We start from the raw sequence: 15,163 nt of genomic DNA, 5'->3' as shown, positions 1-15,163 counted from the left end.
CAAACACCCCCGCCCCAACCTCCAGTTCAGCTCGCTCTGGCTGCCATACTGTGATGTTACACGCAGAGAGTGCTTGTTAGCCACTTGGAAGAGTGGGTGTGTGAACTCACTCTGCCATGAGCACGTGTGCCATTGTTTCAATCAGTTGTTAAAATGAATCTTTCTTTTTGATCTCAGGACTTCCTTTGTCAAGTGCACTAGGAAACTCATTGTTTTACCCACCACCAAGAATTACCTTAAAGTTAAAAATGCCCAGATCGGCCCCAGAAGACTGCCGAAACAGCTCCACGGAGCCTGATCACGGACCCCTCTCTCCTGACAGCAACTCCCCTGTTCAAAATATAAGGAGCACGCAAGTGCCTCAGGAATCACTAGAAATGAGAATGAAATCATACCCCAGGTATCCATTAGAGAGCAACAGTAACCGTTTGCTGGCCAGTCTAGGCCTTTCTAGGAGTGAAGCAAAGGATCCCAGTCCTGCTTGGAGACCTCCATCTCCAGAGTTCTATCATGGGCAGTCGCAGGGAAAGCCTCTGGTCCTTCAGGCTGCCCTTCATGGGCAGTCTTCCATTGGGAATGGGAAAAATCAGAATAACTCAAAGGTTGCCAAGTCCAATGGCCTGGAGGACAGCTGGTCTGGGGATATTACCCAAAAAGATAGCTCGAGTGAGATGTTCTGTGGCCAGGAGTCTATGCTCAGCTCCCACTTGGCCAGTCAGGGCAGCTTTAGAAAATCTGCTGTGGAACACTTCAGCAGGTCCTTTAAGGAGGCCACCAACAGGTGGATGAGGAGCACAGAGGGCCTCCCGTGCTATGGGAAGCCAACCAAGAATAGTAACCCCAAGGAACAGCTCTGGGGCAAGCAGCTTGTCAGGCGGTCTGCAGGGAGAGCTCCGTATCAGGAAAACGATGGGTATTGCCCAGATTTGGAGCTCAGTGATTCAGAAGTAGAAAGTGATGGGAGTAAAGAGAAAGTCAAGGTTAGAAGAGAGAGCTCAGAAAGGGAAAATCCTCCCCACGACTCTAGACGGGATTGCCACAGTAAAAGCAAGACATATCCCCTTTCCCACAGTTCAATGCAAAGGTGATCAACAACGTCCAAGAATAACTCCATCTGCCTTTGCCGCATATATTGTGGAAAACCCATACACTAAAAAGATTCTGGCATATGTTGGGAGAAATTGTAATGAAAAAAATAAAGTGTTTCCACAGTAAATTGGCTTGCAGTTTCTGAACCAGTTTCAAGTCTAGTTTTCACAAGCACATTATAAGAATTGCAGATTGTCCAAAAGTCTCTTTTTGCCAGAGACTATTGAGAACAGCTGGGCCCAGAGTATTAGTTCAGTAAATACTTTGGGGCAGCTTTGCTGTTATATTAACACATTGATGCGCATATGTATTAAGAATCCTTGTATTGTTCATGGATTTGTGAGAGACATGATTACCAGACACTAAAACTACTTATCTTTTGAAGCTACAGCATGTGACTCCCAGAGCACCTATCTATAGGAAGTTTCTAACTCCACTGGTATCTGGAAACCTTCCTCAGGGAAAGACCAGGGGCCAACGTCTCAGATACTGTCAGACTCAACTACCCTCTTCCTTCGCTCTACGCCAGATAGAGTTCCTTTCAGAGGATCTTAATTTACCAAGTCAATACTCCTAATGTTTATAAGTGTCCAGTGCCTGTTCCTAGACTTGCTTGTTGGGGACGCACTTGTAACTATTTCACCCAGCTAACAAGCATAAAAAGCTAACTTGTGGATACTGTTTACAAAAGTACGAAAGTACTACTTCTAAGGGAAATGCTCTGATTCTCCCAGTGGAGGCGTTTGTGAAGGATCCCAGAGCCTTTCCCAAAGTGAGACCATTTCTGGGAGATTTGTACCAGGTCAGGGTTTTTGTGTTATTGTTTTCAAATAAGTTTGACTTAAATAAGTTTGGCTGACAGTTTTTGTATACCTGCTTTAATGTTTATAAAATTTTTATTGAGGTATAATTAAAATATAATAAAATGCACAGAGGTTAAGTATTCTTACCTGCTTTAATTTTGAAACAGATTTTTATTGTCAAACAGAATTTGAAAGCATGTGTTTAACACATGGATGTAATTTAGCTTTGTACCAACTTTGAATCCGAATTAATTTCCCAAACAAAAAGCTGGAGCCGTTTTTCAGAAGTTGTTTCTACTCTGTTCCCAAACTATCTGCCTTGATTAATTTCTGGGAGAAAGAGAATGATTACGTTTGGTGGGGGATGGGATAAAACATGTCTGCTTCCCATGTAAAGAAGGGGGAAATGTTACAGTTTTTAAAATGTGAAGCCAACTATAATTCTCTGCTCTCTTAGCCTTAATATTCTCTTTCTTCTAGTTTGGGAAGTGTAGTGGAAATATTCAGACAAAAGTGGCCATTTTCAATTTTTTTTAAGTTGCTTACTGGCAGAACAGCCCAGCTGCAATAGGCGCTGGTCAGTAAAGGCAGGGGCGCCTCTCTCCATCAATGAGGGAAACAGCAGTTTCCTTCCTCTCCCCGCTTTTGTAACCTTGTTAATGGCTTTCTTTGCTTTTGTTTTTGCCTCCTTTTCTGGAGACTTCTGTATTTTGCCTCTCCTTTGGTCACACCTTCAGCATGTTTCTTTTAACACCTGTGTACATGTGTGAACATGCCCTAACGTGTGGAAGGTGTCCTGTATTTTGTTTGAATGGAAAAAGCTGTGGATTATCCAAAGGAGGCATAGAATTTCTCCTATTTATACACCAGGTTTCTGTGCTTTTTTTTCTGGAGTTCTCCTGGGGTTAGATATTAATTGGACACTTTCATGGCGATGAAGTGATCCTGGAGCTGTGTTATAAACTCCATCTGTTAGAGGCCAGTACAGTAGCCCATGGCCCTTCATGCCTTTCAATTCTGAGTGAGTGGGAGGAAAAGTGAACATTGAAAAAGTGCTTTAGCCAAATTCCATATGTAATGCCATTGGGATAGTATTGACTAAAATAATTTCAGTCAGGGAAACATAGTTGTAATATTTTTACAGGATGTTCCTAGGTAAATGAAGGAGCCTTCAGTTGTGTAAATTTCAATTGCCCCAAAATGTATTTGCTACATTTTGCTGTTGTTGGAAGTATTACCTCTTAACCTTCTTTGTTAATTTTTTTCATTTTGTCTTATATAGTCCAGTTTTCCAAGATAAACTCAGTCTTTCTTCAAATGTCACCTTTTTACCAGTACTTTTTCATTAAATTATGAAAACTGCTAACTACTGTCAGTGTGGTAATGTTTTATTTTGGCATATGGGTTTTAGAAAATCTCACATATGTGCCTTTTGTATTTTAAAAAAATCTTACTCAAAAAAATGAAAATAAAAAGTCTTGTTAATTAAACAAAAAGAGATGGTGGGGGAAAGAAAGGAGGAGGAATTCAGTGTTTAGAAGCACAAATTCATGATTCATGTCAATCCCAGGGCCCAAAGAGAACTCTGGGGACTTGGACTCAGCCAGAAAGCATGAGTTCATTGGTCTGATAAGACAAAACCTTAGTATTATCCAAAAAATCACCAGGGAAATGGATCCTATCTATAGGCACAAAGTTTGGGAGGCTTAGATCAGGCATCACTTAACTGCATATCTTTACAGTATTCATTCTATTTGGAGTCATGTGAGTATATTAATGTCATACGAGTTATGTAGTATCATGGGGGAACTCTGAGGCCTTTATGAACATTTTCATTATGTTTGAGAAATGTACTTGCTAAAAGTCACTGGGTAAATCAGTAGTGAAGGTAAAGGATAAGGTTGTTTCTCTCCCCCTCCTTCCCTCACTCCCTCCCCCTCCTGTTAATGGATAGCTGTTTTGATTCAGTAAATTGTTAGGTAAAATGTTGGAGAACTGTAACTACAAATATACCCTATTACAGCCAACAAGAGCTTTGGGTTTATAGTAATGTCTGTGTTTCCAATGGGAGATGAACCTTAGTCTTTGCGTTGAGAAAACTTTTACACTCAGAAAATAAACGATAGGATGCACAGTCCTGGGGGATTTTTCCCTCAAGGACTCAGCATTGTTTTAAAAAAAGGAAAAATAGGAGAAAATGGAGTCACTTTTGCTAAGCCACATCACCAAACCAAAACTTAAGAACTAACCTGACTGCAGTTTCAGCCTCTCCCAGGAGTGGAATTTTCAACCAATCAGATTGCAATTCCCTGGTCAACACTGGGGAAGTAATCTGCCTGATAAAGGTGTTCTCGCCCGAAACTACCCACTCTTTTAACTGCTTAGTCCCCCTTCCTTCTGCCTGTGAAAACCTTCCATTTTGTATTACTCATCAGCCTGCCCTTCCAGTTGCTAGATGGGATGCTACCCGATCCATGACCGGCTTAATAAAGCCAATTAGATCTTCAAATTTACTGGTTGAATTTTGTTCTTTACAGCGTGCTTGCTGACCCTTAAGAATCGAAGGAAAACACCTGATAGGAATAAAACCTTACTTACCATTGAATAACTCATGCAATATTTTTTTTAATGTACCTTATTTGTAACAAATGTTTATTAGATTTTCACAGCCTTAATTCAACTATTTTCAAGTTTTATGGAAAGCAGCCATTGTGTATTGATTATTTTAAAAATAGCTTATAGTTAAATAAAGGCCTATCCCAAGGCTGTCAGTCTTCGGCAGGTAACTCTAACACTCAATTCAGCACAGTTAAAGAAGACTTCTGTGAATACAGTTAATTTTACTTCATGGATTGGGACAAACTCATGACCTGAAGCCAAGAGGATAATTGTCCTTGAAATGAGTCAAGTAGGGGAGGCTCGATCCCCAGACTGATGTCGCCTGTTCTTTCCGGTCACTGATGAGTTAAATATATTAATCGTCTTGATAAACTCTCAGAGCATCCATCATTTCTCAGTTTGTGAAGGGGGAGTTGGATGTGCACATTCCAGCCTCAAGGCCTGCACACCCTAAGTTTTAAGTTTCCTTTCCCTCCTCTCACTACTCCTACTCCACCTCCTCAATTTCATTTATTTTAAGCGCCTTTTGGTCAACATTACTTTCTAAAGTGTCACCATGATGTAATGAAGCTGCTTCCATAAATCACACATGGAAATGGGTCTCATTTTATAGTCATTTTTCTTTTTTCTTTTTTTTTTTTAGTCATTTTTCATATGGTTGATAAAAACAACTTCATGCTAAGAATTGATGACACTTTGAAAATTATAATCTCATTGAACTAATCACCTCAGCCTCAAAAAAGAAAGATACTTCAGGTTGGATGGTTACTATTTTTCAATCTTTCAACTGCTTAGGGAAGCAAACATTACATACTTATTCCTGCTTCAGATAAGCCTTGTGCATGTACCAGGGTTCTGGTAACTGACTTTTCTTTTTATCCTAACTTTGCCTCTTCAACTTTCCAAGACAAGCTCTCTGGTTAATTCGACCATTCTGTGGCCATGGGGTAAAACCAACGATGGTTCACAAGGCTGGTTTTGGCTATTTGCAGTACTGTGGCCATTCATCAGTCTTTTCAGTCATATTTTCCCACAGGGGTAACAATAAACAGGGTCAAACAGGGCTGTCTGCATCTTTGAGACAGATGTCCTTGTCCCCCAGTCCTCAAAGGTGAACTGAGAACTACACTGGCAAAGACGAGGCTAAAGATCAGTTTCAAGACAGTTTGTTTGGGACCAGCCAACACCTCAAATAATGAAGATGGCAGTATTCATTGAGCACTTTCTCTTGTGCCAGGCCCTTTGCTAATTAAGCCTTCTACATAAACTACCTTGTATTTAGTTCTTATGCCAACAATATAAAGATGATACAATTAGCTCCATTTGACACGTATGAAAACTGAGGCCAAATGGTTAAAAGGCAGTTGCTAAAGGCCCCACAGCTAGTGTACAGCAAGATCAGGGCAAAAACCTCTGAAGTTGCCTCTACAGCTCATACTCTTGGCCACTTTGCTTGACTCCTGTGCCCCAAGCCCCTTCTCTAAGTGTTCCTACTCAGCTTCTCCCTGAAGAAAGCAACCTGACTTGAGGTTTAATCATATGAGTTCTGTACCACTTGATCCTGGCCATCCTGGACAGAGATGACTGGGCCAGAATTACTCATCTGACGCAAAGGCAGTCTAGAGGCTCACGTCCAAAGAGCAAGATAATTCACACAAAGCCAAACAGGACAGGCCTCGTGGTAGAGCCACGACCTGGTGGACTTGCCACCTCCATGGCTAGTCTAACCTGTAAGCTAAATAATGGCCCGCCAAAGACGTCCACATCCTAATCCCTGGAACCTGTGAATGTTATCTTGTGTGATAAACGGGCCTTTGCAGATATGAGGACCCGAGATGGGGAAATTACCCTTGATCAGCCAGGTGGGCCCAGCCAATATCACAAGAGTACTATTTGTACGAGGGAGGCAGGAGGAGTAGTATCGGTAGTAGTAGGAGATAGGACAGTGGCAGCAAGAGGCTGGAGTGACGCTAAGAGGGGCATGAATGAGCCAAGGAATGCAGGTGGCCTCTAGAAACAAAAAGTCAAGAAAACGAGTTTTCCTCTAAAGTCTCCAGAAGGAACCCAGCCCTGCCTGCATCATGACTTTAGACTTCTGACTTCCAGAACTGTAGGGGATTAAATTTGTGTTGTTTTAAGCCACTAAATTTGTGGTAATTTGTTACAGTGGTAATAGGACACTCATATACAAGACACAGAGAAAGTGTTTCTTACCCTTTCAGAGGAACATTCCTCCTTCCCAAAGGGCCCACCTGGGCTACCACTGACCACTCTAGGTTGGTCCTGTGCTTTTCTCTCTCAGTTGAAACACTTTCTTAAAATGGAAAATAGGTGTTTTTTTCAATCAATAAATCTTCCCCTGTAGAAATTAGATTTCTATTTCCTGCCCTTCACATTTTTTCCAAGGTAGCCTTTGTTACTCAGGTGACCTTGGGTAATCCTCTATGGTCCTGCTTGATCGACTGTGGCTGGACCTGGCACCACCTGAGGAGTTGCCATAGGTTTGGATATGCCTGTTTGGGTAAAAATGTCCTAGGGAAGTGGAAATAATTCTCTTTGAGTGTTACTCCATAGGGAGAGGTGAGGCTCATTACGAGGAATGATGCTCTAATTATCCGTGTCCTACAAGAAAGTGGGTAGCTTGGAGAGTTAGAGAGTTCTTAAAGATCCCAGGTACCTGAGCAGGGTTTGGGGATTAAAAAATGCAATTTATGCTACTTATGAAAAAACCTACTTTTAAATATAAAGACAAAAAAAGTTAATAGGATGGAAAAATCCTATGCTAACACCAAAAGAAAGCTGGAATGGCTATATGAATATACAAGGGCAGATTCATCAAGAGGACATAAAAATCCTAAGTGTTTATGCACCTAATAAAGCTTCAAAATACATTAAGAAACTTGTTGAGGTTATCACTTTGTGAGTTATGTAAATGTCTGATCACTATATAAAAAAATAATGCAGCTTCCTGGGCAAAACAATAATAATATATTAAGGAAAAAATTCTAGAACTGCAAGGAGAAATGAACAAATCCACAGTTACAGCTTATGTCTATAATTAACAGAACAAGTACACAGAAAATCAGTAAGGACATAGGAGATTTGAACAAAACTATCAACCACCTAGATTTAAATTGACATTTACCACTCCATCCCCTGACAGCAGAATGCACATCCTTTTCAAATGCAAATGGAACATTTACCAAGATAGATATTCTGGGCCATTAAACAAGTCTTTTTTTTTTTAATGTCTAATATATTTTTTATTTAAATTTATTTATTGGGGTGACAATTGTTAATGAAATTACACAATTTCAGGTGTACAATTCTGCATCACATCAAACATAAATCCCATTGTGTGTTCACCACCCAGAGTCAGCTCTCCGTCCATCACCATATATTTGATAAACAAGTCTTAATAAATGTAAGAGAATTCAAGTTAAAGTATGTGCTCTGACCACAATGGAGGGAATTAGAAATCAATAACAAACATCTCTAGAAAATCCAATTATTGGAAACTAAACACACTTCTAACACGAGTCAAAGAAGAACTCAAAAAGGAAATCAGAAAATATTTTAAACTGAATGAAAAAAACATAATTTGTGAGATGGTGCTAAAGCAGCACCTTAGGGAAATTCTATAGCACTAAATGCCTATATTAGAAAAGGGTCTCAAATCAATGACCTCACCTTCTCCCTTAAGAAATTCTAAAAAGAAGAGGAAATGAAATCCAAAGTCAGTAGAAGAAAGGAAATCATAAAGGTCAGAGATGAAATCAGTGAAGTAGGAAAGAGAAAAATCATTGGAACCAAAAGCTAGATCTTGGAGGAGATAAATAAAATTGATAAAACATCTAGTGAGACTAATCAGGAAAAAAAAAAAGGGGAAATTTACCAGTATTAAAAATGAGAAAAATGACATTATTACAGATTCTACATGTATTAAAAAGATAAGGGGAGGGCGGCCAGATGGCTCAGTTGGTTAGAGCGCAAGCCCTCAACAACAAGGTTGCCGGGTTCAATTCCCACATGGGATGGTGGGCTGCGCCCCCTGCAACTAAGATTGAAAACTGTGACCGGACTTGGAGCTGAGCTGCGCCCTCCACAACTAGATTGAAAGAACAACAACTTGGAGCTGATGGGCCTGGAGAAAACACACTGTTCCCCAATATTTCCCAATAAAAATGTTTTAAAAAAATAGTTTGTTACTTCATATGGCTGGATAGCCTCCAACATGAGTTTACAAAAAAAAAAAAAGATAAGGGAATATTGTAAACAACCTTATGCCAGTAAATTTAACAATAAAGGTGAAATGGATAAATTCTCTGAGAGAGACAAATTATTAAAGCACATTCAAGAAGAAACAGATAACCTGAAAAGCTCTTTATTATTAAATAAGTTGAATGCAGTTAAAAACTTTCTTGTGAAGAAAACTCCAGGCCGAAATCATTTCACTAGTAGATTTTAACAAACATTTAAGTAACAAATAATATCAAAACTTCCAACAAATTGAACAGGAGAGAATAGTTCTCAACTCATTCTATGAGACCAGCATTACCCTGATAACCAGACTAGACAAAGACCTGATAAGGAAAGAAAAATAGACCAATATCCTTCATAAAAGACTAAAGTTCTTAAAACTTTAGCAAATTGAATCCCAACAATGGATCAAAAGGAGAATACATCCTGATGCCTTAGCTCGGACTGCTATAACAAAAAACTATAGACTGGGTAGCTTAAACAACAGAAATGTATTTCTCACAGTCTGGAAGCTGGAAAGTCCAAACTCAAGGTGCCGGCAGATTCCATGGCTAATAGGGGCTCACTTCCTAGCTAAGTAGACAGCCACCTTCTTGCTGTGCTCACATGGCCTTTCCTAGCTGTGTACTTGAAAGAGATCTCATTCTCTCTTCCTGTTATAAGGGCACTATTCCCACCCTTGTGGCCTAATTGAAACCTAATTACCTCCCAGAGGCCCCACCTCTGAATACCATCATACTGGGGGCTAGGGCTTCAATGTATGAATTTTGGGAGGGACATAAACATTCACTCCATAACAAGTACCAAGTGAAATTTATCCCAGAAATGCGAGGTTGATTTAACATTCAAAAACACTCAGTGTAACTCACCATATCTCAATAGATACATAAAAAACATCTGACAAAATTCAATATCCATTCCTGATAATAATGCTCAGCAAACTTAAAACTTACCAATAAAGGACATCTATGAAAAACCTATAGCTAAGATATTTAGTGGTGAAAGACACAGTGCTTTCCCCCTAAGATCAAGAATAAGACAAGAATGTCCGTACTCCCTACTTCTCTTCAACATTGTACTAGAATTTCTAGAGAGTGCAATAAGCAAGAAAAAGAAATGAAGTCATCCTGATTAGAAACGAAGAAATACAGCTTTCTTTATTCTCAGATGACATGATTGTCTATGTAGAAAATCAGATGAAATCTACAAAAAAACTACCAGCACTAATAAGTGAGTCTAGCAAGGCTGCAGAATAAAAGGTAAATTGACAAAAATCTGTTGTATTTTATATACAGGCAAATAGCAATCAGAAATTGAAATTTAAAAAATTACCATTTATGATAGCACCAAAAAATTGTTAAATTCTTAGGTATTAACTCTGCCAAAAGATATGAAAGACCTGTACAATGACATCTACAAAACATTGCTGAGAGAAATGGAAGAAGGCCTAATTGAGTAGAGAAATAGACGATGTTCATGGATCAGAAGACTCAATATTATTAAGAGGTCAATTGTACCCAAATTGGTCTATAGACTCAATGCAATTCCAATCAAAATCATACCAGGTTTGGTTTTTTTGGGCGGGAGGGGTTGGGGGATTGACAAGCCAATTTTAAAATTCATATGAAATTGCAAAGGACCTAGGGTAGGCAAAAACACTTAGAATGAGAAGACTTATTAGAAAGCTACAGTCAGTAATCAAAACTGTGGTATTGATACAAAGATAGATATATAGATCAATAGAAGAGAATGAAGTCAGAAGTGGACTCACACATATAGGGGCAACTGATTTTCAACAAAGGTATACTCAATTTAATGAAAAGGGGATTGTCTTCAACAATCCTCTTCCCAAAAAGTGTGGTGAAACAGTTGGATACCCATATGTAAAAAACTTCAGTCCATATCTCACACTGTATATAAAATTTTTAAAAATGGATCAAAGGCCTAAATTTAAAACCTAAAACTATAAAGCTTCTAGACGAAAACAAAGGATAAAACCTTTAAGACCTTGGTTAGGCAAAGGTTTTTTAGATATAACACCAAAAGCACTTTCCATAAAAGAACTTGTAAATAGCTCTTCATCAAAACTAAAAACTGCTACTTTTTGACAGACACTGTTAATAAGAAGAAAAGAAGTCACAGAATGGGAAAAAAGATTTACCAATCATTTATCTGATAAAGGACTGGTATCCTGAATATGTCAAGACTCACAACTTAATAACAAGAAAATAACTAAAAATGAGCAAACAATCTCAACAAGCACTTTGGTGAAGACATACGAATATCAAATACTCAATGAAAAGATGCTCAACACCATTAGTCATTAGGGAAATACAAATTAAAACTACAATGAGACCCCACTACACACCTATTAGAATGGCTAAAATTAAAAAGACCATACCAAGTGATAGTGAAGACGTCTAGAATTGGAACTAATATACACGGGTGGTGGGAATATAAAATGGCTCAACCACATTGGAAAACAGTTTGGAAACTTCTTACTAAGTTAAACATACACCTAACATGAGGTCCAGCCATTCTCCTACTAAATATTTACTCAAGAAAAATGAAAGCAAATGTTCATATAAACACTAGTACACAAATGTTCATAGTAGCTTTGTCTATGATAGCCAGAACTGGAAACTCAAATGTCCATCAACGCTTGGATGGATAACAAGTTGTGTTCACATACAGTGGAATACCTCTTAGTAATAAAAAGTAATAAACTACAAGATAGATGAATCTCAATTATGCTGAGTGAAAGGAACAGACAAAACAGAATACATACTGTATATAAAAATCTAGAAAATGAAAACTAAAGTGACAGATCCGTGGTTGCCTGGAAGTCAGGAGAATGGAGGGATAATAAAGGGGCAGGAGGAAACTTTTGGTAGTGATGGATGTATTCATTTTTTTGATGGTGGTGATGATTTCAGGCATGTGTACATATGTCAAAACTAATCAAATTATACTCTATATATGTCAGTTTATTGTATGTCTGTTATACAATAATAAAGCTATTAAAATAAAACCTTAAAAGGACTTCTTCAGTTATGTCTTTGTGTCCCTAAGAATTTTGTTTCATCAACCCAGAATCAAGAGGTTTTATGCAGCCTCTGATGGGTAATGGTTGACCTTCAGACAGGCTTTAGAGACACAAGGTTGCACAAGCACCATCCTTACGGCCCATGGAAGTTCTCATGCCATCTTCTGAATCTAGAACTGTAACTCTTCTCTACTAAACACCTGCCTCCTTCATATTTTCCTGCTATCATGTTCTCTATGTGGCATAATTTCTCTCGGGTCAACCTGAAATTACCATGGCCACATTGGAGAATTTTTGACATGAACAAAATTGTTCATTTAAGAGGTACCTTTGAACAAAAAGGGAAGAAACCCTCATGAGATTGTTTTTGTCTAAAAGAGAAGTCCTTTTTGTTGTTAACATAGGAGACTATGTAAGCTTCATTTCTATATTTCAAAGATTAATGAAGGGTAGTTTAAAATTATTGAGATGGTAAAATTGTCAGTGGCCTACATTACTGTCTAAACCAGCTGTAATCTCAATATCTATCATCTATTTATCTGTCTATCATCTATCTCTATCTCTTTCTCTTCTGTTTGTCAGAATGGGTTTTCGATATCTATACATTCTTCCCTCTCCTTCAAAAAGGAACATAATTAGCCTTTTAAAATGATCATTTCCTATTTGTCCGAAACTGGTTCCCTGTTTATTTTTTTGTCCCTCTCCCTCTCTTTTACCCCACTGGGAAATTTTAAAGATTAACTGATAAAAAAAAATTCAGGAGGTGGCCGGTTAGCTCAGCTGGTTAGAGCGCGAGCTCTTAACAACAGGGTTGCCGGTTCGATCCCCACATGGGCCACTGTGAGCTGCGCCCTCCTTAAAAAATAAAAATATTGCTTCTCGGCCTTTTGGCTAAGATCAAGTGTAGTAAAAAATAAAAATAATAATAATAAGACATTTCAGTTGGTACGTGTATACTCTAGGAATATCTAGCCCAGATAAACTGTCAAAATGTCTAAAAGAAGGAAAGAATTTATTAAGTGATGTTTCTTTTTGTGGACACTGAAAAGTGTATTTACATAATAGCCTTTGTTTTTCTAGTCATGAAAAAAGAAGAAAAGAACTTAATTCCAAGATAAAGAAGAGATTTTGATATGACTGAGTCTTTAAAAATTAGTTTACCATTTAAAAATAATGCCAGCAAGATATTTTGGTTTGTACAAAACCAGGGTTAAATTATTTAAGCTTTCTGAATTTCTCACACTGGTTTTATGAGTTAAGTAAGTCATCATTGTTTATTGTACATATGTTTATCATACATATGGAATAATAATAATGGATGTCTTTTTTAAAGAGTTTGAGTTTATGAAATTCTTAAATTGCTACGAATCACAAGGATTTAACATGTTAGCTAAAATTGAAATTTCCAGATCCTAACTAACTTTTGAAACTTAGATAAAAGTTAATTAATAAATAATCTTTGGATGCCTGGACAGTTTCTAAGTAAGAAAGAAGATACAAAACACTAGTCACTGAACATTATTTTTTATTGTTATTTCCTAGAATGGCACTGTCCTTATTATCCATAAATCCAGGAAAAGGGCAGAGAACTAATGGAATTCTAAAGCCAAAATTATCAAAGCTCTCAGAAACCCCTTGACCATCCATGGCCTGAAGTATTGCCATTTTCCTTGAAGGCAACAAGATCGTCCCCTCTGGGATCTAGACGTCATCTCCTTCTGCATTAATGATGGGTTGCCCTGCACATTGGAAAGTACTTCCAATCCTAGACTCTAACCTACTATAAGCTAATATGGCTAATTACCACAGGGAACTCATACAATACCTCCAGGTTTGTCACCAACAGGTACAAGCTCCTTTTTTTTTTTCAATTTTATTGAGTAACTTTTTTCCAGGACCCATCAGCTTCAAGTCAAGTCGTTGTCTTCAATCTAGTTGTGGAGGGCGCAGCTCACTGGCCCATGTGGGAATCGAACCCGCAACCCTGTTGTTAAGAGCTCACGCTCTAACCAACTGAGCCATCCGGTCACCCCCCAAGCTGCATTTTTAAAACACCCACCTCAGCTGCCTCTGCATGATCACAAACCTGAAGGTTTGGTTTCCTGAAAAGGCATCAGTAAAACTGCCCTTCAGCCTCTAAGGAAAGGACATCAGGTACTGTTAGCAACTGACACAGCAATAAAACTCCAAGGTACTGATACTCAAGTTCATGTTTCCCAGTTTAAAAGATAATACGTCACTTTAGCCTGACTACTGGACAACCATTTTATTGAGACACTAAACAGGATTCTTAGGAACCCTCCAGAAACTGCTGACTGCAGAAGTGGGCAGCTTCTGCCCAAGGTTTATTCTGATTCTGCAGTAGCCGTTTTTTCCTCTTTACCACTCATCTTGCCTATTATTGTACTTTAAACTCTCCAGTAACTGACTAAAAGGCTTCTCAGTATATCCTGTGACTTTTGACTCTTTTTAATCTTCTCCCACTTAAGAAAAAACAAAATGTTCTGATAGGTTTTTCTCAGATCATAGCTACTGCTCTGAATTTGACTGTTTACTGACAAAAATTTAATCATTTTTCCTTTAAACACTTTAGAAGGTACATTTCCTTTTATAGGCCCCTTCTGGTTCTTAAGTTTCCCTCACATCATTAATCCCAAACTTTGGTCATATAAAAATTGACCTCACATCAATAAAATGCTTCTACTGAGGTCATTACAACCCTATCAGCGAAACCTAGCCCATAAAGAATGAGAACTAATACTGGGGCTATGCCTGGCTATAATCATTTGTTCTCTTCAGAGACACTCCTTGTGGAAACTGTTTGACTCCACTCATAATAGCTGCCCATTTCAAGGGACATATAATTAGCTCGTGCAAAATGGTACTTAAACACCCAGTAGAGTCTGTGCTCTATTAGGATACCATTTCTTATGTGGACATCAGACTTACATCCACCTGCCACACACCATTCTAGTATGTTTGGGGTAATTGTGAGAGACTTTCAGATGTTTAGAACTACCACCCCTCCTGTGAAATATGTCTTCCTGAAAAGAAGAGGCAAGCACAGGTGAATTTGGGTAACGCCCAGGAAAAATAACTGACTCTTCATGCATACTCTGTGAGCTGCGGTTTCCTCAATGGTGAAACAAGTGGTCCCAAATCTGTTTCTGACACCTGGAGATCGCACTCCCACTCTTTGTCCCACCCAGGAAAGTGTCCTTCAGTTCTTATTTTTCTACTGATGATTTGGGCTATTTGCCAAATTTTCCCCAGCTGGATGTGGCTTTGGGAGTCTCCTTACTTTGAAGACCTGTGTTTTCCCATCTGTAAATGGGGAGGGACTCGG

The 15,163-nt window shown here is 38.5% G+C and overlaps 1 protein-coding gene across 5 annotated transcripts in view; it reads left to right on the top strand.

The window, feature by feature from the left end:
• Window positions 1–3,262, top strand: part of JADE3 (jade family PHD finger 3) — a 143,991-nt gene extending 140,729 nt beyond the window's left edge. For all 5 annotated transcript variants that reach the window (XM_081042427.1, XM_081042426.1, XM_081042428.1 and 2 more), the window contains one exon: window positions 178–3,262. In XM_081042427.1, coding sequence (XP_080898553.1) covers window positions 178–1,088 — 911 coding nt within the window. In that variant the 3' untranslated portion in view covers window positions 1,089–3,262. The remainder of the gene's footprint in view (window positions 1–177) is intronic.
• Window positions 3,263–15,163: the final 11,901 nt, after the last annotated feature.

The sequence above is a fragment of the Rhinolophus hipposideros genome (genome assembly GCF_964194185.1).
Source record: "Rhinolophus hipposideros genome assembly, chromosome: X".
NCBI classification, from domain to species: Eukaryota; Metazoa; Chordata; class Mammalia; order Chiroptera; family Rhinolophidae; genus Rhinolophus; species Rhinolophus hipposideros.
This window is presented reverse-complemented; position numbering and strand designations above follow the sequence as displayed.